Source organism: Talaromyces rugulosus, chromosome VI, assembly GCF_013368755.1.
Source record: "Talaromyces rugulosus chromosome VI, complete sequence".
In the NCBI taxonomy this organism is placed as follows: Eukaryota; Fungi; Ascomycota; class Eurotiomycetes; order Eurotiales; family Trichocomaceae; genus Talaromyces; species Talaromyces rugulosus.
The window spans coordinates 4818435-4846259 of record NC_049566.1 but is presented as its reverse complement, the minus strand read 5'-3'; the positions used below and the strand labels follow the sequence as shown (position 1 = coordinate 4846259).

At 44.2% G+C, this 27825-nt stretch overlaps 10 protein-coding genes across 10 annotated transcripts; 6 read left to right on the top strand and 4 right to left on the bottom strand.

Annotated features, from left to right (window-relative positions):
- Nucleotides 1-280: 280 nt before the first annotated feature.
- On the bottom strand, nt 281-1915 carry TRUGW13939_11988 (uncharacterized protein; the record flags this gene model as incomplete). Its single annotated transcript, XM_035495092.1, has 3 exons — nt 281-694; nt 761-1120; nt 1178-1915. The coding sequence occupies 3 exons, from the start codon at nt 1913-1915 to the stop codon at nt 281-283; spliced, it is 1512 nt and encodes a 503-aa protein (XP_035350985.1).
- An 826-nt stretch (nt 1916-2741) lies between these two features.
- Nucleotides 2742-3842, top strand: TRUGW13939_11987 (uncharacterized protein; the record flags this gene model as incomplete). Its single annotated transcript, XM_035495091.1, has 1 exon — nt 2742-3842. One exon carries the CDS (start codon nt 2742-2744, stop codon nt 3840-3842), a length of 1101 nt encoding a protein of 366 aa, XP_035350984.1.
- Nucleotides 3843-7812: 3970 nt separating this feature from the next.
- TRUGW13939_11986 (uncharacterized protein) lies at nt 7813-9526 on the bottom strand (the record flags this gene model as incomplete). The annotated part of the gene is made up of 2 exons (XM_035495090.1): nt 7813-8814; nt 8882-9526. 2 exons carry the CDS (start codon nt 9524-9526, stop codon nt 7813-7815), a joined length of 1647 nt encoding a protein of 548 aa, XP_035350983.1.
- Nucleotides 9527-10645: 1119 nt separating this feature from the next.
- Nucleotides 10646-11634, bottom strand: TRUGW13939_11985 (uncharacterized protein; the record flags this gene model as incomplete). Its single annotated transcript, XM_035495089.1, has 2 exons — nt 10646-11307; nt 11361-11634. The coding sequence occupies 2 exons, from the start codon at nt 11632-11634 to the stop codon at nt 10646-10648; spliced, it is 936 nt and encodes a 311-aa protein (XP_035350982.1).
- Nucleotides 11635-12316: 682 nt separating this feature from the next.
- TRUGW13939_11984 (uncharacterized protein) lies at nt 12317-13969 on the top strand (the record flags this gene model as incomplete). The annotated part of the gene is made up of 2 exons (XM_035495088.1): nt 12317-13615; nt 13679-13969. The coding sequence occupies 2 exons, from the start codon at nt 12317-12319 to the stop codon at nt 13967-13969; spliced, it is 1590 nt and encodes a 529-aa protein (XP_035350981.1).
- Nucleotides 13970-15208: 1239 nt separating this feature from the next.
- Nucleotides 15209-15679, top strand: TRUGW13939_11983 (uncharacterized protein; the record flags this gene model as incomplete). The annotated part of the gene is made up of 1 exon (XM_035495087.1): nt 15209-15679. The coding sequence occupies one exon, from the start codon at nt 15209-15211 to the stop codon at nt 15677-15679; it is 471 nt and encodes a 156-aa protein (XP_035350980.1).
- Nucleotides 15680-20420: 4741 nt separating this feature from the next.
- Nucleotides 20421-21341, top strand: TRUGW13939_11982 (uncharacterized protein; the record flags this gene model as incomplete). The annotated part of the gene is made up of 1 exon (XM_035495086.1): nt 20421-21341. One exon carries the CDS (start codon nt 20421-20423, stop codon nt 21339-21341), a length of 921 nt encoding a protein of 306 aa, XP_035350979.1.
- A 1072-nt stretch (nt 21342-22413) lies between these two features.
- On the top strand, nt 22414-23017 carry TRUGW13939_11981 (uncharacterized protein; the record flags this gene model as incomplete). Its single annotated transcript, XM_035495085.1, has 2 exons — nt 22414-22422; nt 22484-23017. 2 exons carry the CDS (start codon nt 22414-22416, stop codon nt 23015-23017), a joined length of 543 nt encoding a protein of 180 aa, XP_035350978.1.
- A 1824-nt stretch (nt 23018-24841) lies between these two features.
- TRUGW13939_11980 (uncharacterized protein) lies at nt 24842-25434 on the top strand (the record flags this gene model as incomplete). Its single annotated transcript, XM_035495084.1, has 2 exons — nt 24842-24934; nt 25000-25434. 2 exons carry the CDS (start codon nt 24842-24844, stop codon nt 25432-25434), a joined length of 528 nt encoding a protein of 175 aa, XP_035350977.1.
- Nucleotides 25435-26171: 737 nt separating this feature from the next.
- On the bottom strand, nt 26172-27581 carry TRUGW13939_11979 (uncharacterized protein; the record flags this gene model as incomplete). The annotated part of the gene is made up of 5 exons (XM_035495083.1): nt 26172-26522; nt 26579-27112; nt 27175-27356; nt 27416-27458; nt 27519-27581. 5 exons carry the CDS (start codon nt 27579-27581, stop codon nt 26172-26174), a joined length of 1173 nt encoding a protein of 390 aa, XP_035350976.1.
- Nucleotides 27582-27825: the final 244 nt, after the last annotated feature.

The window sequence follows — 27825 nt, the reverse complement described above, 5'->3', positions numbered from 1 at the left end:
CTTAAATGATCACTATAGCTAGAGTATACGTATTGGAAATGGACGCCTGAAGCCTCGTTTTGTTACTATATATAGAAACATGGTCATAAGACAAAAAACAAACACGTGAACAAAATCATCACAGGCATCAAAACGTTGCAGTACAATAAAACACCAAATGTTGATTCATTCAACTCTCCCAGGAAATTGGATACTATACTGACCTGAAAGAAGTATATGCTTCAGGATAGCTGAGGTATGCTCTTTACGGACTTGGACACAACGCATTGAATGAGAGGCATTATAGATGAGACGGCATAACAACTTGCTTGCTAGTATCGGCGTTCCCTTGGCGCCAAAGACTAGTCACGGTTTTTTGCTGAGTGTAGAAAGACAGTCCAGACTTTCCATAGAATGTATTTGCTCCTCCACCCGCGATGCTCTTCTTATTTCCAGTGAAGGAGAACATGGGAAGTGGGACCGGGATTGGAACATTGATACCGACCTGTCCTACTTGGATATTCTTTTGGAAATATGCAGCAGACACACCTGACTTGGTGAAGATACTCACCCCATTGCCATATTCATTTGAGTTGACAAGTTGGATGGCTTCTTCGAGGGTCTTCACAGAAAGGCAAACCAAAACAGGGCCAAATATCTCTTCTCTGTAACATTCCATGTTCGTTGTGACATTAGTTAGAATTGTAGGTGCCACCTAGAGAGAGTTAGCAACGCAAGGCAACATAAACACAAGGAGAAATTGAAGAGATCTTTCACGCACGAAGTTTCCATTGGGGTAATTCTCTGATTTGTACCGTCGGCCATCCAAAACAATTGTGGCACCCTCACGTTCACCACTGGCGATTAGAGATTCAATCTTGGCCTTACTTTCAGGGCTGATCACCGGACCGACGTCGGCATTCTTCTCAAAGCCGGCAGACACAACCAGACCTCGAGCCTTCTCAATCAGAGCAGGGATATAATCACCGTCGTCGCCGACTGTAACAAGTACACTCAGTGCCATACACCGTTGTCCTGCTGCCCCAAATGCAGCACCGACGATAGCATCTAGAGCAGCGTTCTTGTCTGCATCTGGCAGAAGAACAGCATGATTTTTCGCACCAAGATTAGCTTGCACCCGCTATCCATTGGCTGAGCCTCTGGTGTAAATATACTCTCCAGCGCGATTGCTACCGACGAAGCTGATTGCGTGGATGGCTGGCTCATCAAGAATGAAGTTCACGGTGTCGACAGACCCATGGATGATGTTCAAAACACCCTTGGGGAAACCTGCCGCTCGAGCAAGTTCGGCGATAATTAAAGCAGCACCAGGATCTCTTTCGGATGGTTTTAAAACCATTGTATTTCCGGTCACAACAGCAATCGGAATACACCAGAGGGGAATCATGGCTGGGAAATTGAATGGACAGATAGCAGCTACAACGCCAAGAGGTTCTCGGTAACTTCTGGTCTCCATATCTCGAGCAACTTCAAGAACCTCTCCTGGAATCTGAGTGGTAATACCACATGCTGTTTCAGCCACCTGAAGTCCACGTAGGACGTCCCCTCGAGCATCCTTGAAGGTTTTTCCTTGCTCCAAGGTGATTGATGCAGCAAGGCGGTCCCAGTTTTCTTTGATAAGATGCGTAAAGCGAAACATTATTTGCTGTCGCGCAATAATACTGGTTGCCCGCCATGCCGGAAACGCATTCTGAGCAGAGGTAACTGCTGCAGCGAGTTCCTCTAGTGTGGACTGGGGGACACGCGTGACAAGATTATTCGTTGCGGGATCATGGACTGGAATCCACTTGGTAGCCTGGGAGGGCCAGAACTCATTATCAATGAAGTTAGGCGTATCGGCAGGGGACTCGATACGATCATGGTTCATGTGCACTGTTGAGCCTGTTGAGGCAGTGCCTGCAGTGTTGGAAGACATTTCGACTGGGGAGATTTGAACGAGATAGGAAGCCTCGAGATTACACGGCTGATACTCTTGGTTCAAAAGGAATGATGTGTCGACACTTTTTAAGGTAGTATTTAAGTGCTATATATTTTGAGAAAAACAGAACCTAGCAGGATGAAGTTGCTGCGCTGTGTGATCCACACGGGTATTGCGGGCCGCTTCGATAAACTCCTCTGGCCCGGCGCCTCTCCTATGATTGCATAGCGGCGATGGTTCCTGGTGGGTTTCTACCTAATCAAAGACGTAGATAACCCTCCCCATCCGCTGATCGCCTCCAGCGAAGACTTGGTTGAACAGGTCTTATAATCTTTGGGTTGTATCCAGACCGTCCAAAGAGGGCAAAATGAGGGCAACTGAAAGCTCGACAGCGAAATTGCTGTCAAATCCATGTTCTGCGCGACTCTCAATAATTCCAACCCCCGCAATTTCTTCCACGGCCTTATCTCCACAACCCCTCAGCCCCGGTTCTTCCTTGTCGGCTCTTCCCGGGGGTAGAAATTGGACGGGTATTGCGGAGGGCGGCGGATATCGAACATTGTTTTCGTGATCCTTATCGCGGCTACTCAACAAATGAAATCTAGGATTTAAGAGAACAGTGATCTGCGGGGAAGAACGTTTCGAACCCCCCCCCCCCCCCCCCCGGCTTGTATTCGGTCATTCTTACAATTGGAACTATTTACAGTCCGTATGATACCACTTTTTCATCAAATCTTCTACACTTAGTCCTGCTTCTACTTTCATTTCCAGACGGACTGAAACACTTTCCTTATCTGCAAATATCTCTCACATCATACCCAAAATGTACCTTCTCGACAGCTTACCGAACAAACTTGCTGCCGACTACCCTTGGGTATCATCTCCACTCATAGTGTCGGCGCCCATGGCCAAAGTCGCCATGCCCAAACTCGCCGTGGCTGTTTCCAAGGCAGGTGGTTTGGGGTTTATTGCAGCAGGGTACCACAGCGACCACCTTGAGGATTTACTAGAGGAAGCCGAAGATCTACTTCAAGACGGACAAGCAGACACTCCAGTGGAGAGTGAGAACGGAGTCCCAAAGTTCTTGCCTGTCGGCGTGGGGTTTATAACTTGGAGTGCCTCTTTGGAAAAGGCTCTCCCCACTTTTTCAAGATATTTCCCTGCTGCTGTTTGGCTATTTGCTCCACCAAATGGCTTTCAGGATCTTATTCCCTGGACAACCAAGATCAGAGAGGCCACCGCATCGAGGACCAAGATCTGGGTTCAAGTCGGTTCTGTGTCCGATGCTGTCAAGGTGGTCAACACCATCGACCCGGATGTCATTGTGGTCCAGGGACTGGATGCTGGTGGACATTCACTAGCTCGAGGAGCCAGCATTGTTTCCCTTGTGCCAGAAATCAACGACAAACTTCAACAGCTTCGACCCTACCCTCAGAAGCGAGCCGATGTTTTGGCTGCTGGCGGAATCAGCGACAGTCGAGGTGTCGTCGCAGCTATGGCTCTGGGTGCTGAGGGGTGCGTGCTTGGAACCCGTTTTCTCGCTAGTCCTGAATCAATGGTCGCTCATGGCTATCAAAAGGCAATTCTAGATGCCTCAGATGGAGGTATATCGACAGTACGAACAACGATATACGACAAGGTTCGCGACATTCATGGTTGGCCAGATGGCTATGATGGTCGTGGTTTGATAAACCGTACCTATCTTGACGATCTGGGCGGCCTTAGTGAGGTCAAAAACCGCGAGCTCTATCGTGAAGAGCTGAATCGGGGTGATGCAGGCTACGGTCCTAAGGGGAGGCTTACCACATATGCTGGGACTGGAGTCGGACTTATCAGAGAAATAATGTCCGCGGGGGACATTGTGAAGTCCATGCGTGAAGGCGCTCGAAAAATCCTGAATGAGCAGCGCCAGCCCAAACTCTAGAGATGTGACTGGGAATCATATCTGTCGGCCAAGCAGGCATATACATTGTTATAGATTATGAGTTGATATTTTGTGTTCCATAATCTGTTATGTGATCTGAAATCCTTCAACTTCACCAACCAGAGTGGTCCTTGGCCGATTCACACTTATGTGCACTTATTATATACTATTTTTTTACTTGTATAGCTACTTTAGTGTTTTAGTCCTTCTCTAGATTAGTGGGCTTATATGTATATTCCCTTGTCAGTGTTCGGCATTCTGTTTATTGCTTGTGTTGTTATTTAGAAGCGATATTGGGATACGGCTGTGCAGAGATTTCCTACTTGACATACATAGGGGCTGAATACTAAGCCGTCTAAGGCTCTGCCTTGGCAGCTTCAGCTGCCCTATAGCGCCACTAACGCCTTAACTGGCTTAGCGCCAGAAGCTTATTTGCACTATATAGATCGGCCATTACCTACTATACACACCGCCGACCACTAGGGCTTATATATATGAATAAATAAATCAATCAGTCAGTTAAATTATTAATTAACCTATGCTTCTATCAATTCATTATACAAAAATGGCTTAACGTTACATTCAGCTAATTATAGGATCTAATTGTCATGGCTAACAGATATTCCTAGCCAGGCTTTATATAGTATGCCGGGAGTCATTATTCAGACTCCAGAGGGCCTGTTTCAGTAAGGCAAACTGGAAACAGACGTCTTATATTAGCAGCAGTCTTTTATAAATAGTGAATAGTATGTACTATAGACTATAAGTTTTTATCCTTACCTGCCTAACACTCTATTATTACTGCCTTGAACGAGCACTGCTGTGTTTTAAATTTAAGTATAAGTAAATAATAACTAGCCCATTATTGCTTATTTTAGATCAGACAAACTAAAACCAATCAATTTCATAGCCTTAAGCAACTAGAAACACAGGCCCACTTAATATTAAATGATACATTATAGTTATAATCATCTGTATCAATTATAACCTACCTACCGGTCAGATCTGAGCTTAGAACCTATATTGAAGGTTCAATAGTAATTGTCGATTTGTCTTCTTTTTAAAGAAGCAACCCCATTGCTGGCAAATCCTCTGCAATCATCCAATCTATGAAAAGGACAAGCTTGTACCTATTGACCCTACCCGACTTCCAACCATCGATTATGACTCTCTAGCACGCGAACCTAAACAGATATAAATACCTAGGTTACCCGATCAAACCAAACCTACCTCAGTTATTCGGCAAAGAGTGCGATGAGTTGTATCAAGAAACGGTTCATTGGCTGAATGGAAAGGACATTGGCTACTCCAGGGATGATTTTTAACTAAGAAATCAAGAAGAATGGCCCAGTGCAGCATCATGCTGAATAGAGAAGGCTAGATGCGTCTGAGACTCTTATGTAACCGATTTATAAAATCCGATTTCTGTCTTTTTATTAACTCCAATCAATTATCTCCTAGTCGAGATAGATTTTGCACTTCGGCTGTAAATAATCTACCTAATCGCGATTGAAAGATTAAGACCGCCGCAATTTCATCTATAAGAGTGAATATAGCCGTGCATGGTGCGGCCCATGGCGGCTAAGTGGGTGATAATCTAGGGTGAATAGTAATACTGTAAACCGATGGGAGGATGTGAGGGGATGGCTAAATATTATTTGGTACGGGAATTAAAATCACGGCTATGGCACAGGATACCAGGGGGAAACAGATCAATCTGCTTTTGAAGAGCCTCACTCCATACAGCAATATGAGGGAATTCAGTAATGGGGTATTTTGACAGCAGGCTTTTAACAGAGGTTTCGGCCTCCTATAGAAGGACCTCACTGAAATTATCGCTAGGGCCAGCAGGAAGGCCGTCAGCCACAAGTAAAAGGGAGCGAGTCTGGTCAGAGCTCGAATATTTCTGGGGCTACACGCTCCTCTTGCAGCAATTGAAGCGTCATGGTCGGCGATGGAAATGTGCCAAAAATGTGGAATGATAGTACACAATTACGCTGTTGGAGGAGCGGTGTGTGCTAATAGCCTTACACCGAGGATATGCGAGGCAACCCATCAGCTTTTTCCGGACATTGCCACATATCAGGTTCCCGCCTTTTTTGCGGACAGCCAATATGATAAAACCAACTCCACGGGCATTTCCCCCGAGTCTACCATCTTTGCCATCATGATTGGGGGGAATGATGTTGGAGCCTACGCGTTTCTGACTCACTCACAAGTTAAAGGAACCACTATCTCTAACTACGTAGATTGTGTCTTTGAGCAGATCGATCGCCTATATCGACACGGCGCTCGTTACTTCCTTCTCAACATGCTTGGCGCAATGTACCTTGCTCCACAATATGGAATTCCAGATGCTGGAGGTCTCAAAGCAACTCAATATTGGCCAGATAAATATAGCAACATTACAGCTTCCTCCGAACGAATGCTGGAGCAGGTGGCCCTTGTCAACTCGATATACGAAGCCAGAACGCCGCTGGATGTGGAGTACCGTAGAAGGTATCCTGGAGCCCATTTTGCCGTCGTGAACCTTGAAGCATTGGTAAGTTCCTTTGATTAACTATGGAGATATAAGACTAATACCTACATCCTTATACCAGATGAATGATATATATCATAACTCTCAGAATACCTCAATGGCACGACACCCCTCAATGTCACAGGATACATGAACCATTGTACACTGAATGGGACGGACTGTGTTCGCATCGACAATAGCAATCCGGACGCGCTTATGTGGTATGATGAGCTACATCCTTCAGAGCAAACATGGCGTATGATCGCCAAGAACTTTGTTCAAGTCATCAAGGGCCACAGTAGATGGGCTCAGTATTACTCTGCGTAAGGTATCATATTTTACTGGCTAGAGGGAACACCGACAATACAGCCCACAAACACAAGTGACGTGTAGAGGGTTGATCCCTTTTTCTAATACCTGGCCCACTCGGACCAATTTCTATTAGTCCGAAGATCTTATTAGTCCCTACAAGCCAGAGTGGGGAGCATTCAAAGAGGGACTTCGGAGCGTATGGAATAGCTTGTTTGATTCTTTTTCTTTTCTATCGAGTTCTTTTGTATTGCTGAGTTCTTGTAAGTTAATAGCATGACAACGGGGATTATTGCTCACATTCTCAGCAAAACCAATTTTCACAATACCACTGAGATGTCGGATTTCACAAGTCATTCTACACGTCAAGAAAAGATGGCTCTTGTGCCACGAAAGCTTTGCCCCTCACGTAAAGGGGGTCCTTCATGATGGTCGTTGTTGGATACTGAATGTTGTCGAGAGATTACGTTTTTGGAGGGTGGCCTACCCGCTCTTCTTCAAGGACGTGATTTGATTGACTCAGAGTTTACTGGACCCTGTATGTTCTCAGAAGGCGCAAGGATAGTGCAGGTCAGCGGTAAAAGCGAAAAGAGCGGAAATTTTGATGATTATTCCGTTGCTTCCAAATTTTACTTCTTTATCGCTTTCCTTACACAGGTACTAAAAAATAGCTAGGCTGATCCCAAGCCTTCAGGCTACCTAGATTGAATGATTGGAGGACGAGAAACCGAGCGAAGTCTTGGCAGTAGGTGCAGGTATAAGTCCAATCGAATCGAACCGAGAATTGGGGAAAAGTTTGTATACTGAGTTTTGACAGAAAATCTTAATACGTTGTAGCCTATAGATATGACAGAAACTGAAAGTGAGGTTGCCAATTTCGATCAGCAGTAGTATTACAGAACTATGAAGAGAAAGTCCTCTAATAGCCGTATGGACTTGACTACTATGCTCTAGACTTCCTCTCTTCCTCGTTTATTTAGACTTGGGCGTAGTCAGCTGTGCCTTAAATGGTAGATAGCCCTCAAAACAAAATCTCCACACCGCATCTATAGAAAGGGCCGTGTCCATAGCTGTGTCAAATGTTAGCGTATTAGTCCATGTCTCGAAAGTGTTTTAAAGATGTGTCCTTATACCCGATAATTTTTACTGCACCCCACGTGCTTTTATATAATCGACAATGTCGAAGAAGCTTTTTTTATAATGCCTCTCTTGCGTCGTGCGATTGACAGTTTGGAGGCCAAAATGGGGACGGTAATCGCCAAACTCCCAATTATCGACATAACTCCACATAAAAGCGCCTGCTATATCGACCCCGTCTTCCCAAATGGCTTTGAGACACTCCGAAAGAAAGCTGAGGTAATAGTTGCTGCGAGGTGAGTCGTAAAGTTGGTTTGCCAAGGTCTTCTCGTCTTCCGCCCAGACGGGAAACCCAAATTCACCAATCATGATAGGATGTCGGTACGTATTATAGATCCAGTTAAGGCAGGTTCTTATATATGTCGGAGTCATATACACATAGCTTTGTGATGCGTATCCGAGGTCCCACCCATAGATATTGACGGAACTCTCGTTGACGCAGTTCGGTCGGAAAGGTGAAGAGACGTCGGTGGCACATTCCATAATGCTCCCTTCGTCGCTAGGGACAGGTGGGGCAATCACTGTAGCAACGTAAGGGTCAACCAAGAAGTAATCCGCTGTGCCCCCAATGTATGCAAGCTTTTCTTGGGTGAGTGGCACATAGTCATGTATAGTGCTCTTATAGGACTCAGGATAGTCTTTGCCGAGATATATTGGGTTCGCAAATGGTCCCATGATAAAACTATTGTAGTGGTCCGCAGCGGCAATATCAGCGCTGCTTAGAGGGTCACGGGGAACACCAAAGTGATTGTTAAACTTGAAACCGATTTTGCCAGTTCCCTGGATTTCGTCTCGGTAGAAGTGGGCAACATGCGCATGGGACATGATGAGGTTATAGACAGACATGCCATTACTTGTATAGAGCTGGGGCTCGTTGAATGTGATCCAGAGGGGGACCCTATCTGCATAATGTGTCATGACAATCTTGGCGTAATGCACGAAAGCGTCCACGAACGTCTCATTCTGGTAGGCCCCGTTTCGCTTGCCGATCTCTGGGGTAATCAAAAACTGTTGATTGGTTGCTGCCATAGAAGGGGAGAGGAGTGTCGAAGTGAAGTAGAGTCACAACAGGTACCATGCCCTTCTTTAACACAAAGTTGATAACGACATTATAGTGGTCGATTCCTTGCTGGTTGACAGGGCTGCCGGGGAGAGCAAAGGGGAGTATCCGGCTCCAGGAGATGCTGAATGAGAAATACTTGACTCCCATGGCAGCGACACGCTCAATATCTTGTTTATAGTAGTAGTATGCCTCGTTGGTCACATAGTCCTTTGGGCTCTCGTCCTTGAAAAGAACATCCATGAGAGTTGGGCCCTTACCCTCGTCAGCCGTAGCGCCTTCGATCTGGCAGGCTGAGCTAGCGACGCCAAGAACAAAGTTGGGTGGGAAGTAGTAACAATCTGTGGGACGGAAGTATTCCGGCGGTGGTAGTACGAGCTCCTCGGTGGGAACGGGAGTTGGAGAGACAGTAGTGCTGTACAGGCTTGTGTAGTCAGTGAAATTGGGAGGGTTTGCAGATAGCCAGAGGGACGACCAAGCAGCTTGGCCGTAAGGCTTCGCCACATCCGTGGCTGTAACGGTGTCGCCAGGGTCCCACTTGCCCCAGGTGGTGAAAGTGACATTTGGCGCCAGTGTCACGAGAGACGCGAAAGGGCGCGCATAGGTGACTGTCGTGGTTGGTGCAGGTACCGAGGTTGCCGTCCTGACAGTCTCTGTCATGGTCCAGCTAGAAGCGTGGAAATGGTAAGAGGGCTTAGCTCCAGCGTGCATACATGTGCACGTTGGACGAGCATCAGGGCCTTCCACTGACATATAGACCTGCTGGGCCTTAGTAAGGCCCATCAATATAATTGAAAGAAGTATGAAGTTCATTGTTAGATAGAGAATGCTGCTTCCGCAGGGCAATGGTTGCGTATTCCGGATCCAGTATAAATTATACCCAAAGAAAAGTGCACTGTGTGGCCTCCGACCCTTTTTATATCTGGTTTTGCCTGCCATTCTAGTCGTCTACAACGCCGAGAAGATGATCCAGATTACGAAATCCGGCGCTCGGTGCCCTCCAGGCCCCACCGGACTCCACGATAATTGACCTCCCCAGCTCATCTAGCGGACCCCGGCAATCCAAAATTATGCTCGGGCCTCTTATGGGATGCAACGTGAAGTTTAAAAAAGCGCTGTAGATTGCTGGCTGGTTTTGTCTCGAATCATATTTCCGAATGGTGAGAACGAATGTACCGTCAGTGACTAGTCCAACTGAATCGTGCGCGCGAGCCGTTCCCCCACAGTCCTGCCACTTTAACCATTCTCCGCGGAAATAATCCAGGCTGAGCATGAATCCTGTGCCATCATGCCATTCCAAAAGCAGTCAAACTGGCGACTTAACGTTAAGGGTTGACTGTAGCTGTTACGGTATTAGGACAGAGAGGCTAAGTAGAAAAACTGTCTACGGGATACATAGAACCATATCGCGATGTTCTAGATATAAAATGTTGGTTTCTATGGTAGGAATTATAAATCCTTTCTACTCAAGGCTTCAGAGCATTTCAGGAATTCCATTAATTGATCTAGCCTTAGACAGCTCGATACAGAACCTCCACAAATAGCTGTATCATCTCTGCCACTGGTTTATCATTAGGCGAAGGACCTGAGTTCCAAAAACACCACAAATATCGGAGTTCCGGTCGATGAACTGACCATGCTATTAGTCCTTCAAATTCGATGAGCACTTTATTTGTTTGCTAGACTCACCCAGAACAAGTTCGGCTTCCCACTCCAGAATAAAGTTCCCCTTTTCCGGCCGGATGGCTCATCGTCTATGGCTAACATTCCACCCAATCCCTAGTCATATGAATACCTATTGTCGAATATACCGATGAAAGCCGGGTCAGGCCCACAAGATTGAATGTGCTTGCGAAGCGACTCTCTACTGGCTGGGTTGAGTTGAGACTGGAACATTTTGGCCGTTGTATCCTTCTTCAAGAGCCTCTCATCATCAACCAGAATAGAGTGGAGGATCTTCAAAAAATCCTCCATTTCGGCATAGGCTCCCTGGCCACCAAAACACTCAGTTACTCCTTCGGTCAAGAAGGGCTTCTGCAGCAGAACAAGGCCTCCCGAAGCCTCATTTCGGATTGTCATTCGGACACGGTCAGCTTCCATGTCGGCATTATGGGACGGCCAAAAGGTGATTCTCTTAAGCCCCAGAGGGGCCCAGATATGCTCCTGCATATATGTTTCCAAGTCTTGTCCTGTCAAACGCTCCACCAATTTACCAGCCCAATCAATGCCTGTCCCGCACTCCCAACTAGTGCCTGGCTCAAAAAGTAACGGATAGCCGAAACGTTCCTCGATGGTAGCACCAGAATTAATTTCTCGCCCTTTGCTGAGCGTAAACTTTGCCAGTTCAGCATTGCTCATGTCATAGCCAGCTCCGCTACTGTGTGTTAGGAGGTGACGGAGTGTAATCGTCTTTTGCCTCTTGCGTGTGTTGGGTTTACCCTCTGTATCCCAGTTTTCCAAGATTTCCTCCGCGGCTAGAGCAGGGAGAAAAGACGAGATATCTTGATCGACTGGCGCTCAACCAATTGCAGGGTAGCGACTGTCGTTATGAGCTTAGTCATAGATGCAATTGCCATAACAGACTTCGTTGTGAGAAGTTCTTCAGTAGAGTCACATCCTCGCCGCCCAAATGCTTTAGCATAATAAAAGCTCCCGTCCCGATTTGTCGTGGCGACCACGACTCCAGGAAAGACACCTCCTTCCACGGCCTTGGAGAATGTCTTTTCGAGACCCGACAAGGTATTTCTAGAGTGTTCTCTACTGCTCATCTTGACGCACGTTACAGTTAGAAAATGAATCAACCTTCTATGAGTTAAAGGCTAGAAGGTGGACGGCTTGTGAAGTCCGAATGTGGCGGCGATTGCGGGCCATCAGTAGGAATATATTAATTGAATATTACGACAACTACCCGTGAGAATAATGGTGCTGATCTGAATTATTATCGGATTTTAGCTGCCTTGCTAATTTCACGCTAAACATGTATTTGGAGACTCGGAGGGTCAAACTAGAATGTAAAGGCCATTACCAAACCCACCAGGGGTTCCTTTGTGGCACAGTAGTTAACGTCATGTCGACACAGAGTTTCTCACCGAGAGACATAATTGTAATAGTGGAGCTTTGCTCCACGATTAAACAAATTTTCGATACTCCGGGGTTGGCTTGCGGGAATTGAGAGAACGGATTAACTAGTCTTGCTCCACTTCATGGGGACCCCACCATATTCGCTTTGCCTTCAATCTTGTCTTGCTTCGCTTGGTTCACGAGGTCCAAGTTAACTTCTGTGTTAAGATCGAGTTGTGATAAGTATATATATCCATCATTACATCCTTTTCAATTTAAAAAATTTGGCACAGTGACAATTATGTCGGCTAACCAGAATTCCCTAGTTCACATCCATGGCACCACTGTGCTGAGCGAATAGAAGCGCCTGTAACTTTTAGGGCTTACTTTATGTGTGCCTTTGCAGCATTCGGAGGTATCTTTTTCGGCTATGACAGTGGATGGTCTGGTGGTGTGCTTGCCATGCCCTTTTTTATCCGCCTATACACTCATCATCCTTATCCGTCAACAATATTTGGCAATGATACAACTTCTGATGTTTACAAACACTACGTCAAGAATGATTTCGTTATTAGTGCTAGTCAGCAATCTTTGTTTACTTCAATTCTCTCCGCGGGCACCTTTGTGGGAGCTATTGGAGCCGGCGACATCGCTGATTATATTGGTCGTCGTTTTACCATTATTATCGGTTGTGGCATCTTTACGGTCGGAGGTATTCTCGAAATTGCCTCCACTACCTTACCTGTCATGGTTGCTGGCCGTTTCATCGCTGGCGTTGGCGTCGGCTTCATCTCTGCCACCATTATTCTGTACATGTCTGAAATCGCCCCGAAGAAAATACGTGGCGCGCTAGTGTCTGGTTATCAGTTCTGCATCTGTGTCGGAGTTCTTCTAGCCACATGTGTCGTATACGCCACGAGGGACCGTGATGACACTGGATCGTATCGTATTCTTATCGGTATCCAGTTCTGCTGGTCCACGATTCTCGCTATCGGTCTCCTCTTTCTCCCTGAATCACCTCGTTTTTACGTCAAGAAGGGAAACCCGGCACACGCAGCAAGGGCGTTAGCCTCATTGCGTGGGCAGCCTGTTGAATCTGAATACATCCAAAATGAACTCGCGGAAATCATGGCCAATTACGAATATGAGCAACTCATAACTAATCAGAGCTCGTATTTCAGTAGCTGGACGAGTTGTTTTAGTGGAAGTTTACTCAGCGGAGCTTCTAACCTTCGGCGCACGTTACTAGGTATTTTGATGCAGATGATGCAGCAGCTTACTGGAATCAACTTCATCTCGTACTTCGGTACTGTTTTCTTCACGTCTTTGGGCACAATCAAGAATCCTTTTCTAATTACCCTCATTATCACTATGGTTAATGTTTGCTCGACTCCAATTTCCTTTTGGATAGTGGAGAAATTTGGTCGTCGTCGCATCCTTCTCCTCGGAGCAATCGGTATGATCATATGCCAGATTATTGTCGGTATTATTGGTGTTACTGCCGGTCGGCCGGAGAATGGAAACAGTGCTGCTGTTTCTGCTATGATTGCATTTATTTGCTTAAGCATTGCGTCTTTCGCCAGTACCTGGGGTCCTGCTGCCTGGGTCGTCGTTGGTGAAATCTTCCCCTTAACCATCCGATCCCGCGGTATTGGTCTCTCAACAGCATCGAATTGGTTTTGGAATTGTGTAAGTCACTCGGAATTTTGGCTCAAGATCACTCTTTTAGCAGAGACTAATCATTAGGCGTAGATACTTGCTGTCATTACCCCTTACCTCGTAGGGACTAGGCCCGGGGACGCCAATCTTGGAGCAAAGGTCTTCTTTATGTGGGGCGGATTGTGCTGTCTATCATTCGCATTCACGTTCTTACTTGTGCCAGAAACAAAGGGTCTGTCTCTGGAGCAGGTTGATAAGATGCTCGAGGAAACGACCCCGAGATCCAGCAGTAAGTGGGTGCCTCATTCTACTTTTGCTGGTGAGATGGGACTCGCAGATTGCAAGCAAGAAGTGGAGGTGGTGCAGGCTGAGCATATTGATTGAGGGCCTAGCGAAGCTCTCATAGTTGAACTACAGACCCATGACGTTACAAGTAGGAACTCAACAGAATTGTTCCGTCTATATATCTAAAAAGAAAAGTATTTATAATTAGATATAACTTTTACAATTAAATATATATTACAGTTTAAAACTAAAGATTTCTATATAGAAAGAATCTTAATTAAACTAGGAATATTTATTAGATAGACTAAATTATAGTTTGAATATTACTCTAAATATTATAGCTAATATCTATACGTCTAAGTATAATAGATATTCTTTAAAAAATCAACCTTTTGAAATTCAACGCCATTTGACGGTGTCTAGGACCTCGCTAGTGCGTCGGCGCTATCGAAAGAGGTGACGCAGCACCGCTGCTGCAGCGGGCAGCCCAGGAAGCAGGATCGGGGATAGGGTGTGATTGAATTCGAGATCGGGATTGAGGACGGCCGCAGGTGCGCGGCAAAGCAGGCCCTGGTGCAGGCTGCAGTGGCAGTGGCAGTGGGAGAAGGAAGTGAGAGAGGAAGCTGCAGAGAGCCAGCAAGATCACGAAGCGTGAGATTTCATTGGCTGCGCAGTTTGTTCTGTTCGAGTGGCGCACCCCCCGGGCCGCGCCACAAGTGGCTGGGCCACCCTTATTCTGTCGACCTCAAATTACTGCTTTACCAAAAAGGGACCCCTTTGTGGGGATAGTTTGTCTTGGTCTCATATAGTCTGTTTCTGCCGTCATATTCTTATCCTATGCCCTACCAGATTAGGGCCTCAACCCTGCATAGCGGCGATAGTACAGAAGCTAGCTACATCAGGTTAATGAGATCTACTACTACTACTACTACTACTACTACTACTACATACTACAATACCAATCCCTAGAGGTATATAGGTTCCCTAGCAAATAAGTGGATTGCGATATTTTTTTGCGGAAAATCGCGCAAGAGTGTGATGAATTTTGCAAACCGACACAAAGATCCTTGACACCCACGTTTACGCTGACGGACCCGGTAACTCCGGTAACCCCATCCGTCGGAGATAAGATACCATAGGTATCGTATCTCAATTTGATGGCATGTATAAGGCGCCAGCCTTCTACCTTGGCATAAGTACTTTAATTCCTTCAAAGCTTCACTTTTTGCTATCCTACAACTGCATATATCAACCCCAAGCCAACAAGACTATTTTCAATCGCGCACCACTGCATAATTTCCCTCCAATCCAGTACAGAGGTTACCCAGAATACCCAGTATGGCCGCTCCTGCACTTCCAGCTTCCCTCACACCTGCCCTCAGCGACCGCGATGCCGTCGCTGACGCCCTCTACCGTGGCGTAATCGCCTTTGACACAGCCGACGATGCTCTCTTCAAATCTGCCTTGACTGATGACGCGGTCTTGATCCTCAACGGCACCACCATGGAAGGCTACGACGCCATCTATAGCCAATGCTACGCCAACATCGCCAAGATGGACACCAACCACTTCCTCACCAACATGCGTATCAACATCACCGAAGAATCAAAGGCTCAAGTTTCATGCTCTGCTCTTTCTCAACACTATCGCGGTGGAGAGGGCATGAAGCCCGGCTCTGACTTCCTGCTTGCTGGTGGATTATACGCGGTTGAGCTGGTTAAGGATGTTGGAGACGGATTGTGGAAGATTAAGCACTGGACATTGAAGACCACTTGGGGACAAGGTGACTGGGGCGTTTTCGGAAAATAGATTAGGTGCTACATACTACATGGCAGAGGATTGAAACCAGGAATGCAAATAACGTAAATTCGAATAGCTAGATATTACCTAGGAATCAGCTATGCCTTTTTTATATATATATCTTTGCAAATCCCTATAGATTTTACCCTGTTATTCAATGGTGGAGAGATGCTAGCAACTGGACTTCCTACCTAAGTCCCTCACTCAGCCTTTGCGTTGAGAAGTTACGTGGGTTGTTCCGTGAGCGGGATGAGCATCATTATTCGATCACTGTAGGGTTGAGATGTCTTCTTTAAGTCGGTGGGTCTATCCCAGTCCGGTGCAACCATCACATTTAGCTCCTTTAAAAGATGATTAGAGTCAGAGCCATTCTCTTTCTTGTTCTGTATAGTCTATTGACTACCAGAGGACATAGCATATAATTGTTAAAGGTTGGAAACTGAAGCCTCAGTTATAATAACGCCCGCGTAATATACTTATGTCAATAATAGTTGGTCAAACGCTCAAGGACGAAATGGAAACTAGATAGGAAAAGAGAAATCCACTTGAGTAGGAGAGCACGAGGTTGCTAGGCTATCTCTACATCGTGAAAAATGAGCAGCGGATAAACGGCATAAGCTTTAGGAGTCAGCCGTGGCTTCATGCAGGGTATTTCGGACTTTAGACCCTTCTGGTGCCGATATTGCCGAGAAGAGTTAATCCTAAGTACTAGTGGTAACTGGTATTAATATATCTAAATCCAACTATAATATAATATTTACATAGCTATCAAAGCTCTTTGTTACATTGCTAGAGGTGACATCTGGAGCTCTTTTTCTTTTTCTTTTTCTTATTTGCAAAAGAAAACTAGTAAATATATTTCGCCAAGATCCACCCTCTAACTAACCCTCCAAGGACAGAGACGAGAGAGATAATAAAGAAGGAAAGGAAACAGTATTCCAACCTATAAACATATAGGACCAGATGGAGTAGATTAGAGGATATCTAATTATAATTACAGTTTTTATTACGTACTAGTTCAGATAAAATAAGTAAGAACTAGATAGGTACCATAGAAGTTAGCAGGATATACTCCGCGAGCTGTTACCTCTTTAGATATTCAGCCCTGCCCTTGATATATACCCCGATCCTCTCTAATCTACGAGTCGCCCCTTGATTAAGAGCTGCCAACCATATTAAAGACTATAACAGCGACTATAACATCACTACAGCAATAGTTAGATATTTGTAACTCTTTAGGCGCTTAGACAGCCAGCAATTATCTGTAGACACCTCTCCTCATAATAGATCACATGCGTACAGCCAGTCTATTTTCACATCCTTACTGATAGACAAACACCCTATTTCCTAGTATAATTTAAAAACACTCAATCATTACCCTAGAAACCACGCATGCCTTAATAAGCTAAGTTTAATTAATAAAAGCAAATCCACACTACCGCGAGAAAGTAACCAATTCAGTATTTTATAGTATGTTGTCAACTATCTCTAGCAGGACTAGAATCACATAAATATCCCACTAATAGAAGGTAACTGTCAATAGATCTACAACAAGCCCTATATATTTCAGATAAGGAAACAAGCAGGACAACAGGCAATAATAGGATGTCACCCAGATATTAAAACAAGTATTGACATGTTTCTTCTATGAACCAAGATTAAGATACTATAAAAAATAGATATTACAAAGCTACACAAAAAAAAGAAACTCAGATAGACTGATATCACCCTATAGACCAAAGGATTACACTGTACAGGAATTATAAATAGGTTTTCTAGATATAACCAATAGTATTCTTTTCGTAGTAACTAAGCTTTAAATCAGATGTTATAGATAAGAAAAGAACTGTCTAAATCTATATTTTCTTAACAGATATGTCTTATAGTATTAATAGATATAATGTTATTAAGCTGTAAAATAGTTATCTAATTCGATTTTTAAGCTAGTATAGGACTAGTTAGTTTATCACTCATCTAGCCTTCACTGACATCACCATTGTCTTCCTTGTGACGACCAATTGCAGAGCATCAAAGTTTTTGAACCGTGGTACTTGGAATCTTGGTAATTAACTTTGCCATCAGAATTCTAGGCTGGAGGCAAACGGAGTGAAATCATACAGAGCCACATTTAGACAAAGCAACTTATCTCATTATTTCACTACTATTGAACTGCAGCTTATTAAGCACTTTTGCATTAGGCAAAATTAGGCAAGGACAGAAAGATGGTGTCAGCCAGAAAATGACCTTACAAGACCAAACCCATTAAGGGGTCCCTTTTTGGCGTAGCGGTTTTCCAGGTCGACAGATGGTTACTTTAGGTAGCAATCAAGTCAAAAAACACAATCGAGAAGAAAGACAATGCACGAAACAATGGCCAACGTCAAATTTAACAGAAATATAAGGGCTTTTCTCCAATAATATCCTCTCAGTCATAGACGGAACTCCTATCTATTATCCGTCAGTTAAATCAATACCGAGGCAAACTATACGAATGAATGAGGGCACTAACCGTACCAGTACTGCAAGCTAGCCTTGTAATTATTTATGTATTCAGTAAGATTTACCTCTCTCAGTTGATGGTCATTGCTAAAATCCCCTTGTAGTTTAGCATGAAGTATGAGATCTGCGTCCGGTCCTTCCGTGTTTAGCCTTATACCACGAGCCTTCACAGTAAAATCATGTCCACCCCATCTAAAGTGAGCTAATACCACGAGATTAGTTAGCACAATGTGTATTCGTTGATTTACCTATCATATTTATTTCAAGCCAATCATCAAGACGTATTCCAATTCTCTGATAGTCTCATTCCGGTTGTATCTACATTCGCCGTCGAGGTATGTCTCGTAACCACTTCAGCGAATGTAAAGATCCTTTGTTCCGTCCATATTTAAAAAGCCCCAAGCAACTCGATCATTTGTTATGTGATGTGGATGAAATAGTTAGTCAATCCATTTCCCTCCCGAAACCCATGTTGTATCCAACTTAGCTGTGCAAAATTGCTATTTGATACAGTGATGCAAACTTGACACTTGGATTTCTGTTATCCTCCAATTACCGCGGTACAATATTATAGACAGTCTTGTATTTTAGCCCCCAACTGGTTTAGAAGCATGAGGACAGAATTATTTACCGTTTGCGGCTACTGCATTAATCCGTGGTTGGTTTCATGCCTCGGGAACGGCTTGATTGGTACAGCCTATTGGACTTGATAAACTATCTTATAATGATATATAAGTTAGTAGAACATTACTATATGTAGTTTTAATCAAATATAATCTACTCCGCTTGCATACCTCCATGTAATGCAACAGCACACACAATATGCCTTCGGGATCCTGTCTCTGCGGCAAGCTCAGATACGAGCATACTGGAGAAGTACGAGGAAAAGTAAGAAACTTGCTTTAATGACTTCCACAAACAAGTGTTCGTAGCATTATTAATTGCTGAAAATTAAAGGCAGCTTGTTATTGCCTGGCCTGTCAGAAAATAAGTGGCGGTACGAATACAATCAACTTGCTAATTCCCGAGACCGACTTTCATGCCACCCCCGCCAACTCTAAGGAGTATACTGCAACTCAAGAAAGTGGCATGCAGCTAACTGTCCACTTTTGTGACAATTGTGGTGGCATCGTCTATAAAACTGCCGACCGTGTGGAATTCAAAGGCCTCGTTGTGCTTCTCCGTGGGACAATCGATGAACCAGAAGACCGCCAAACAGCTGAACCAGAGCTGTATACCAAACATCGTGTGCCTTGGCTACCTGCACTAGATGGCGCAGTTCAGAAAGAAGAATTCTAGTAGGGTAAAAAAAAAGTAACTCTAACCCATTGAAAATTGGAAGCATCCCAACTTCTCCACTAGCAAAACTTTTGACAGGCCTCTGTATAGGTGTTCACATTCTGTTCACATTCTGTTCTGGAGTGGAGGCAGTACTCGGCGAACGGCAGGGCGCCTGATTAAAGAAAGAATTACGTTTGCTGTCGGTGCAAATAACTACCGAGATACCCCACAAACTCCACATTACTTATTGTAGCAATAACCGAAAGGACATCTGGACGTGGGAAGTGTTCGGCTTGGTTTTACCACACATATTTTTGGTCTCGAGTCATGCCGATATTAGCGACTATGAAGTACGTGCTGTCGATAACTTACCGCTCCATATGTTCTTAACACGACTAAGTGCATGCACTTGATTGACAGTGAAGTGTAAAATGACAACCGTTGGTATTAAGCCCCCTTTCGCATAGACCACAGTTTTCAAGGCCGCTATAGCGCACGGTTGATCCCATCCCAACAGTAAGCCCGCAGCTGCTTGTTTCCCCCACATATTCGAGGCAAAAACTCTAATCTGGGCCTATCTATCGCGTGAATAGGAACCGAGATGTTTCATTCGGGGACATATAATCCGTACGCCAGCGACATTCCCAAGCTGGTTGTAAGAAATTCTCAGTTCGGTCCAGGTTACACCGAATGGTCACGGCAGTCTCTTTAGGCTTTTTCTGCACCTTGCCTGTTTCAACCCTAGGCGTGGTAAAGCTATTTGATTTATAAATCCTGATGAATAATTATTAAACCAGGTTTGAGGTATTTCCTTGATTATTTTCCTACCAGGTATTCTGCCCTTCTCTTCCCCTTCACTCTCTGTCTCACACGCGCTCCGATACATATCCAGCAATCTGCCAACTCATCTCCAACGCTCAAACACCACCATTAGCTACTACATCCAGAAAAGCAATTTTCATCAACAACCATGTCCCAGTTCAAGGTCTTTGTTTGCGGCGTCACAGGAAACCAAGGTGGCGCTGCCGCCGACGCCCTCCTCTCTAGAGGTGCCACTGTCCACACACTCTCCCGTGACTTGTCTACTGCCAAGTCTCAAGCTGCCGCCACCAAAGGCATCAAGCTATTTCAAGGTGGCTACGACAATCCGGAGAGCCTTGCCGCCGCTCTTGACCACTGCGACGCTGCCTTCGTCATCGTCAGCCCTAGCTTCACCGACCATAAAGCAGAACTCAAGCAAGGCAGTGCTATTATTGCTGCTGCTAAGGCTGCTGGTATTAGGCACATCGTTTATACTAGTGGACTTGGTTGTAATGAACCCGAAAAGTTGTATCATTGGGATTCAAACAGCTACATGGGAAATATGGTTGCCAACAAGCAGGCTAATGAACATCAAGTTCGTTCATCTGGATTTCCCTATTGGACAATTCTACGTACTGGTCATTTGGACTCCAACTATCTGAGTCCCCAGTCTCCCCAGTTTGGAGATCTTTATGAGACGGGTGAATGGTCGAATATGCTTACCAAGGATACCAAGATGCCTGTGATAGACCCTGCTACCATCGGAGCCTTTGCAGCTGCTGCATTTTACAACCCAGACCGCTTCCACCAACAGGAGCTTCCTATGGCAGAAGAGTTGATTACTCTAGATGAGATTATGGCTAAATTGAGTCACCTTACTGGTCGCCAATTACGCGTTAATTACTATACCGACGAGGAGGTGGAAACTCTGCTTAAAGTGAATACGTTTTTCTCTGCGCAGGTCACCATGCGCAACGTATCCATCTTTGCAAATATAGAGCAACTCAAGAGCTTCAATGTACCTCTTAGCTCGTTTGATGCATATTTAGAAAAAAATCAAGATACTGTGAAGGAGGCCTTCAAGCTATAGATGATATGAGATTACAGCCAGGCCTCAGGTATGTTTGTTAGACTATGTCATGTGCGCAGGTCTTTATAAGACCACTCATCTATTAATTAACTTCTTCTGAAACATTATAACCATATTATTATAAAGTTCATTATCCATCTCAATAAGATATAATAATAAGATATAATAATAATAATATCTTTATTATTTAATTATAGTAGATTATCTTTATAAACTATCAGTTATTATTATTATTACTATTTAATCAAATGTAACGTCTATACCAAGCCCTAGGCTATAATAGATAGCAATTTATATAGGTTACACTTACTTATAGAGATTGCCCCTTATAAACTAATACATTTATCCTAATTAGATCTTAGTATTTTACTATATCTAGTACTTTCTTTATTCTAATCTATTTATATATATAGAATATTTAAAAAACTTACAATAGATAATAATTATTAATCTTTTCTTATTCTTTTTTATCTAGAGCGTTAATTAGGGTGACCGTTGGGGGTCCCAACGCCAACGGGATCCCAGTCCAGTGGGTTGTAAAGCTGGAGGACTGTATGAGAATGGTTAGAAAATAGTCTATCTATCAGAAGGGAATTCCACCGAGACCATACACACATTCCGGGACACGCTCTGTGCAACTGCAGAAACTGCAACGCTCTTTGTGTATGTGAATGCGTAAAAATTATCTAGTTTAATTACTTGACGGACCCCCCGGTTTTCTTCTTAAAGGCGGGTACAAAGCGTCCAAGGTTTCAGTAAAGGGATGCATCATTTTGGGGGCAGCAGCTGCACAAAGTGGATTTGAATATGTACTGGATAAAGAGCATGATTATGCTCTTACAGGGAAGCTTGGATTCGAAAACATCTGGAAAGAGGTACGCAGTATGTCCACTTATATACCTGTTGTTGATGCTTTGGTTGATAGCGCCCGTTTCGTAACCGGGAACGACTTCAGTCCGAGTGACTTGAATAAGTGGGAATAAGGACACGGATCCTCTATCTCCGGAAGGACTGTTGCAATATAGGCTTCAATCTCAGGGTGACAACGATTTCAGTGTATCACCCCAACAGGATGCCATTGGTTTGCAGTTTCCTTTCATTCAATATAATTCTAAGATGGAAGGATTTGCCTCCATTTTCAGGACCGAATCGTTGCCGCCGCTACATTCACTAAACTAGGGGCAAGAGTAAGCGGTGGTTACAAGAGCAAATTCTGGCTTCCTGATGGGTCATCCAACGAGAACCCTTTCCAACAATCTTTATCCTCACGCTCATATACATTTGGCGGTGGAATTCGCACATCGATTTACTATGGATATAAAGCTGAGGGAAACGCGTACTCAAAATCCCACTCTTCTTCCAAAGACACGTTAAACTCTGCCAAGCCGGAATCATCATCACAAAACTCATACCAATCACAACGATCCACCCCTGAGGCGGAGGCGTCGGTCGGGAGTGATGGTAATGGAAGGACTACAGCTAAAGTCGTCTTTAACACAGAAGCTTTGAACCTGGGTGGCTCGGGAGCATGGACGGTATGTAATTCAATCACAATTGCTCCCCAGATTGGTATGATCATGAGTTCAGATAGTCCAGCCTTCACAGTGGGTGCGGCGATTACTGCCACCACTCCTGCGGGCATGGCTATCGTTTGCGGGGTTCGCAGCAGCATCTAGCCTGGCTATGTTGAGTGCCTCAATTTGGCATTGGAGGAACAAGGGGAAGAGCAAATCTTGATTTTTGATAAAGTCCATAGCAATTACGTTTCCCCTTGCTTCATATTAACGCACGGGTCGAATTTTGATTTATTACCTATATGTCAAATGATCTGCTTTCAGCATTGAAAAGACCCGTAAAATTATATTCCTGAGTATCTTACATATTCCTTTCTATGCTAAAAGTGATATTCTGTACTTTTTTGTCTCTTATCTATTATATGAATGTAATTCCGGAGAAATAGGTACGAACACCTTGGTTAAGGTTTAGTGAAGCCGCGTGTACAAAGTATTCAAACTAATGTTGCTGCCACAAAGTGAGGTTGGACTGTGTCGAATAAGGAGTTGATAGCTTGCAAGGCTGAAGCTGCAATTTTTGGATGTTAGATAATGCCATGTATCCAACACATAGCTACATACATCCACACCAACTCCACGGCTAGATGTCTGCGCTAATGGCGTAACTAATAGTTATAGCCTAATGCAGTAAGCCACTGTCATGTTGTCGTCGGCTACCCATAATGATATATTATTCTGTATATGAACCATTGAAGGGTTTATCCTCTTACGTAAAGAAGGCTGCTATTAAGGCTTGTTCTCAGATCTTCACCACGGGTGTTCCATACCGAGGGTTGATTTTGTTTTCCAATATACCAAGTCTCCACTTGAAGCAGCTACCGTCGATGCACCTGAAGCCTAAATAATTGCATTCGGAACTCCAAGAGCGGCAGCACCACCAGTACCGGCGCTTCGCAAGATCGCAAAAGAGCTGCCAGCAGCGACGTTTCCAATGGTATCCTGTACAGCAATATATATAGTTTCTTAATAATTTAAAATTTAATCTAATTATATAAATCTAGATAGTTTTAATAGATTTCAGGGATTACTGATTTATGTCCCCTAACTGGTAGGTTTAGCTATCTAGAATTGATGGCAGAAATACACTATCCCCACCAATGGGTCCCTTTTTGGCAAAGCGGTAATTTAAGGTCGACAAGAGTTGTCGAACTTCGGGATCTTGGACTTGCTTAATAATATGGCGGAACCGGTGCAAATTGGGGGTAAAAATATGTGTCAAATTGGTCAAATCTTTGAGTATAGGATTCTAATTTACAGGGCAATTGGATCGGTTTATATAGGTGTTTCCTTAGTAGTTTGATCCAATCGCATAAATCCTGGTAATTCTAAATAATATAGGGGGATCAGCAATTTACGTCCCTAAGCAGGATAAGTAGGACCGATTCGGTTAGTAAGCGCCCTGAAGGTTGACAAGAATTAAACCAAGCGCCGAGTCGGTTAATAAGCACCATTCCGGTTGACACTACTTGTCGGAGTTTCAGTTCTAAGTTGGTCCCGACAACCCCGACATTGTTACCTCGTCCATTCTATACTCATCAAAACCCAACTGCATAAACTCGTCCAAAGTGCTACATAATGGTCGCAACCTACAGCGCCCAAAGCGCGAGCCTCTCGATGCCAGAAATTCTAGAATCAATCTTGTTACAGTTGGACAATCAAACATTACTTACGGCCTCCCAGCAGACATGCCGTGCCTGGAGAGAGTTAATCCGTGGGTCACCTTCCCTCCAAAAAGCATTGTTCTTCGTACCCGAGGGGCATTGTGACAGGGGAGATGAAAAAAAGTCTCAAAATCCATTACTCATGCAACGATTTCCTGCTTTTTTTAAAAAGACCAAATCGAAATCATTATTACCAAGTTTAGATATGATTAAGACGCCAGAAAAACTTGAAGCATACCTTCGGCCAGAAGCAAGTTGGCGTCAAATGCTAGTCCAACAGCCTCCTGTATTAGTGATAGGAATGCTTGGCGGTACTCTGGGTGTGAGCGGCGTCTATCACGAATTCTATGAGGTCCATGTGAGTTACCTTTCTTGCTATGAGATTGTCCCACATAGTGTCTTGTAAGTACTTACTCTATCAAGGTTGGCAATGACGGTCTGAGAATGGGTAAATTCTTTGAGCTGGTGCTGTTTGGTGAATGGAGTCGCTACCTTGAATGGGGCCATAAAGATATGTTGTGGGAAATTAATAACAGTTCCACGCGAGGTTGGGATAGGATGGAAGAGCTGAGAAATATGACTGTTAAGTTCGACATTGCATTATGTGCGCGAACATCTATATCATGTTGCCTTTCTGGCAACTTTACCGACGAGACATTGCCGGAAGACGCCAGAATAAGGAATGCCATTAAGGCTATGTATCGGACGCTGGATATACAACCCAAACCACTATCAGCTCAGCTGAAAACAAATCTTTGGAGCTTCATCGGCGATCCTGCAGATGTGCATGAGGATTCTGATTATGATTGGGATAGTTTCCTGTATAACCCTGGGGATTCGGAAGCTTCCAGAGATTGATATTAACTTACATTGATTAACATGTGTCCCCTTTTTTATATATGTAAGTCCTGCGGTATCTGTAATTAGCAGAAGGTCACATCAAATACTATAACCATTCATCCTCTCGTCGCTTTGGAAGACTAGCCTTCGGCTGTGTGGTATTAGTAGATTCATTACGCTTGGAGGCACCAAGCGTAAAGGGCTCCAATACGTTATTTACTCTCTCCATTACATGCATTGTGATCAGGATCTAATTTTCAAGAGGACAAGCTGTATCAGCTGTGAAAACCCCTCTAGCCCATACATTATATTTTGAATGTTCCTTGTAGAAAATATACATAAATATATTATAATTTTTTAAAGAGGACTTCCTTTACTACATGTATTATTTTTTTAAAAAATATATATGTTGATTTGGTGTGAGGATGTGTATCTTATAAATCGAGTAATGGAGGAAGATAATATAATTAGGCATAGTGTCAGCAGTTTGTTACGCAGTGTGACACTGCCTCTCATTAGAAATTATAGGGCGAGAATTAGATCTGTCTATGTGCCAAATGTGTGGCAAGTGATGAGAACTTGTCTGGGGCTGCCCTGCTATGGGCAAACGCATGCCCACAAATATTCACCTAGATAGCTTTGTATTTAGTCCACAGTACTATTGGCCTTTCGCTTTCATATCACACTAATAAATTAATGTCATTAAGTTCTTGCTTTGTTCTCAATAATCAATCGATATTACAAAGTCAGACCGCTTAGGCCGTTAAACTAATCGGGACAGGACCCTTTGGACCAACGCTACCTGCAATATTTGCTTGGTGCATAGTTCGCGGTCCCATTTTCAATGGATAGTCAATAGCAGAGTGAAAAAGACCATAATTATCCCAAATTACCATATCACCTTCTTCTGCCGGGGCCAAAAATATATACTCAGGCCGCAGTATACGGTTCTGAATCCCCAGTATAAATTTACGAATCTCCTGCAGATCATCGATCACACGGGGCTCTTCGTCCTTGGAGCTGCGCAGATACAATCGTCGTGCGCAGATTCCATGAACTTGAAAGGCCTTCTCTCCTGTCAAGGGGTTGACCCACACCAATGGATACTAATTTAGTTAGCACGATTATCCTATTCCCAGAAACAAGAGTTGGTGTATTGTACCTTTTTAACAGCCGAAGAATCATATTCCCCAAGCTCCTCGATTGTCAAATGTGTACCTCCATCTGCGAGGCCCAACCCATTGCTGTTGCCCCTGCAACGCTCAATCCATTTATACGGATAAGGAGCATACTCAACCCAGCTATGATCTATTAGTTGCTTCTCCTCTAGTGTGAGCATGCTGTAGAGCTGTGATGTACTGAAAAATGCCGTTCGTCCAGCCGGCGATCTCATGCTCAGACCAGACCCATCTGCCCATTCAATTGTGAGATCCTCTCCGCGAGGTAGCTTGACACATCGCAAAGTTGTGAACCATGCGGGATCTTTCCCATACAATGGGGCATCAATATGCCAGCGCTGAAAACGCGTAATTCCATTTTCGAAATCGCTTGGAGATGGAGGAACATTGTGGAAGTCATTGCTGAGGCCGCGCTCCACGGTGTGATTTTTGATTCCGTAATGATCTTTTCCTTGGAAACCCTTGCCAATAAGGCGAACATTCTCAGCTCCTGGAATGCCGACGACTTCTCTTCCTTGCTAGATAGCACGAGTATGAGACCTTTGGATTTGGTTTACATTTAATTTGAGAATGGACATACTGCCAAGAGCCCACCCTTAGCCCGAAAACTGGTTATGTTTCCGTGGCTGTGGCCATCTGTAGCTTTGGGATCGAGCCTTGTAACAAGCTCCCATTGCTTTTCAGGATCGAGATTCGCCTGGTTCTTCACAACCACTACCTTGTGACGCCACACCGCGGCCTTGAGACGATCAACGTCGTCATCTAGCATATGTTGTTAAATTTCACTACTTTTGTTACAACATTTGAGCAGCGCGACTGACCGGATATATTATTCAAATCAACTCCTGTGACAAAAGCCCCGAACTGTCGCTTCTAGTCAACTCCCGTAATTTTCAATGTTATACAACGATACGAATGACTGACATTGTATTTTTCCTCGGGTTGCCGCTCAACAGCAGTCACAGTGAAAGGAGTTGATTCGGCCATTATTTCGAAGCGTCTTGTAGCTAATTAGTACACCCCAAATCTACATTTCCATCGACACAAAGGAGTCACTTATATCTCAGATCTGTGTTTTCCGGTTGTAGGCCTTATCTCGCGACGGAACATCTCGGCCGTCCCCGGCCGAGATATCAATTAATTTGATAAGCATTCCGCGTTTCATTGACAATCTTTGATATCTATCGGTTGTAAAAAATCATGACACTCTTGGCGCCCTTTTTTTTTTTTA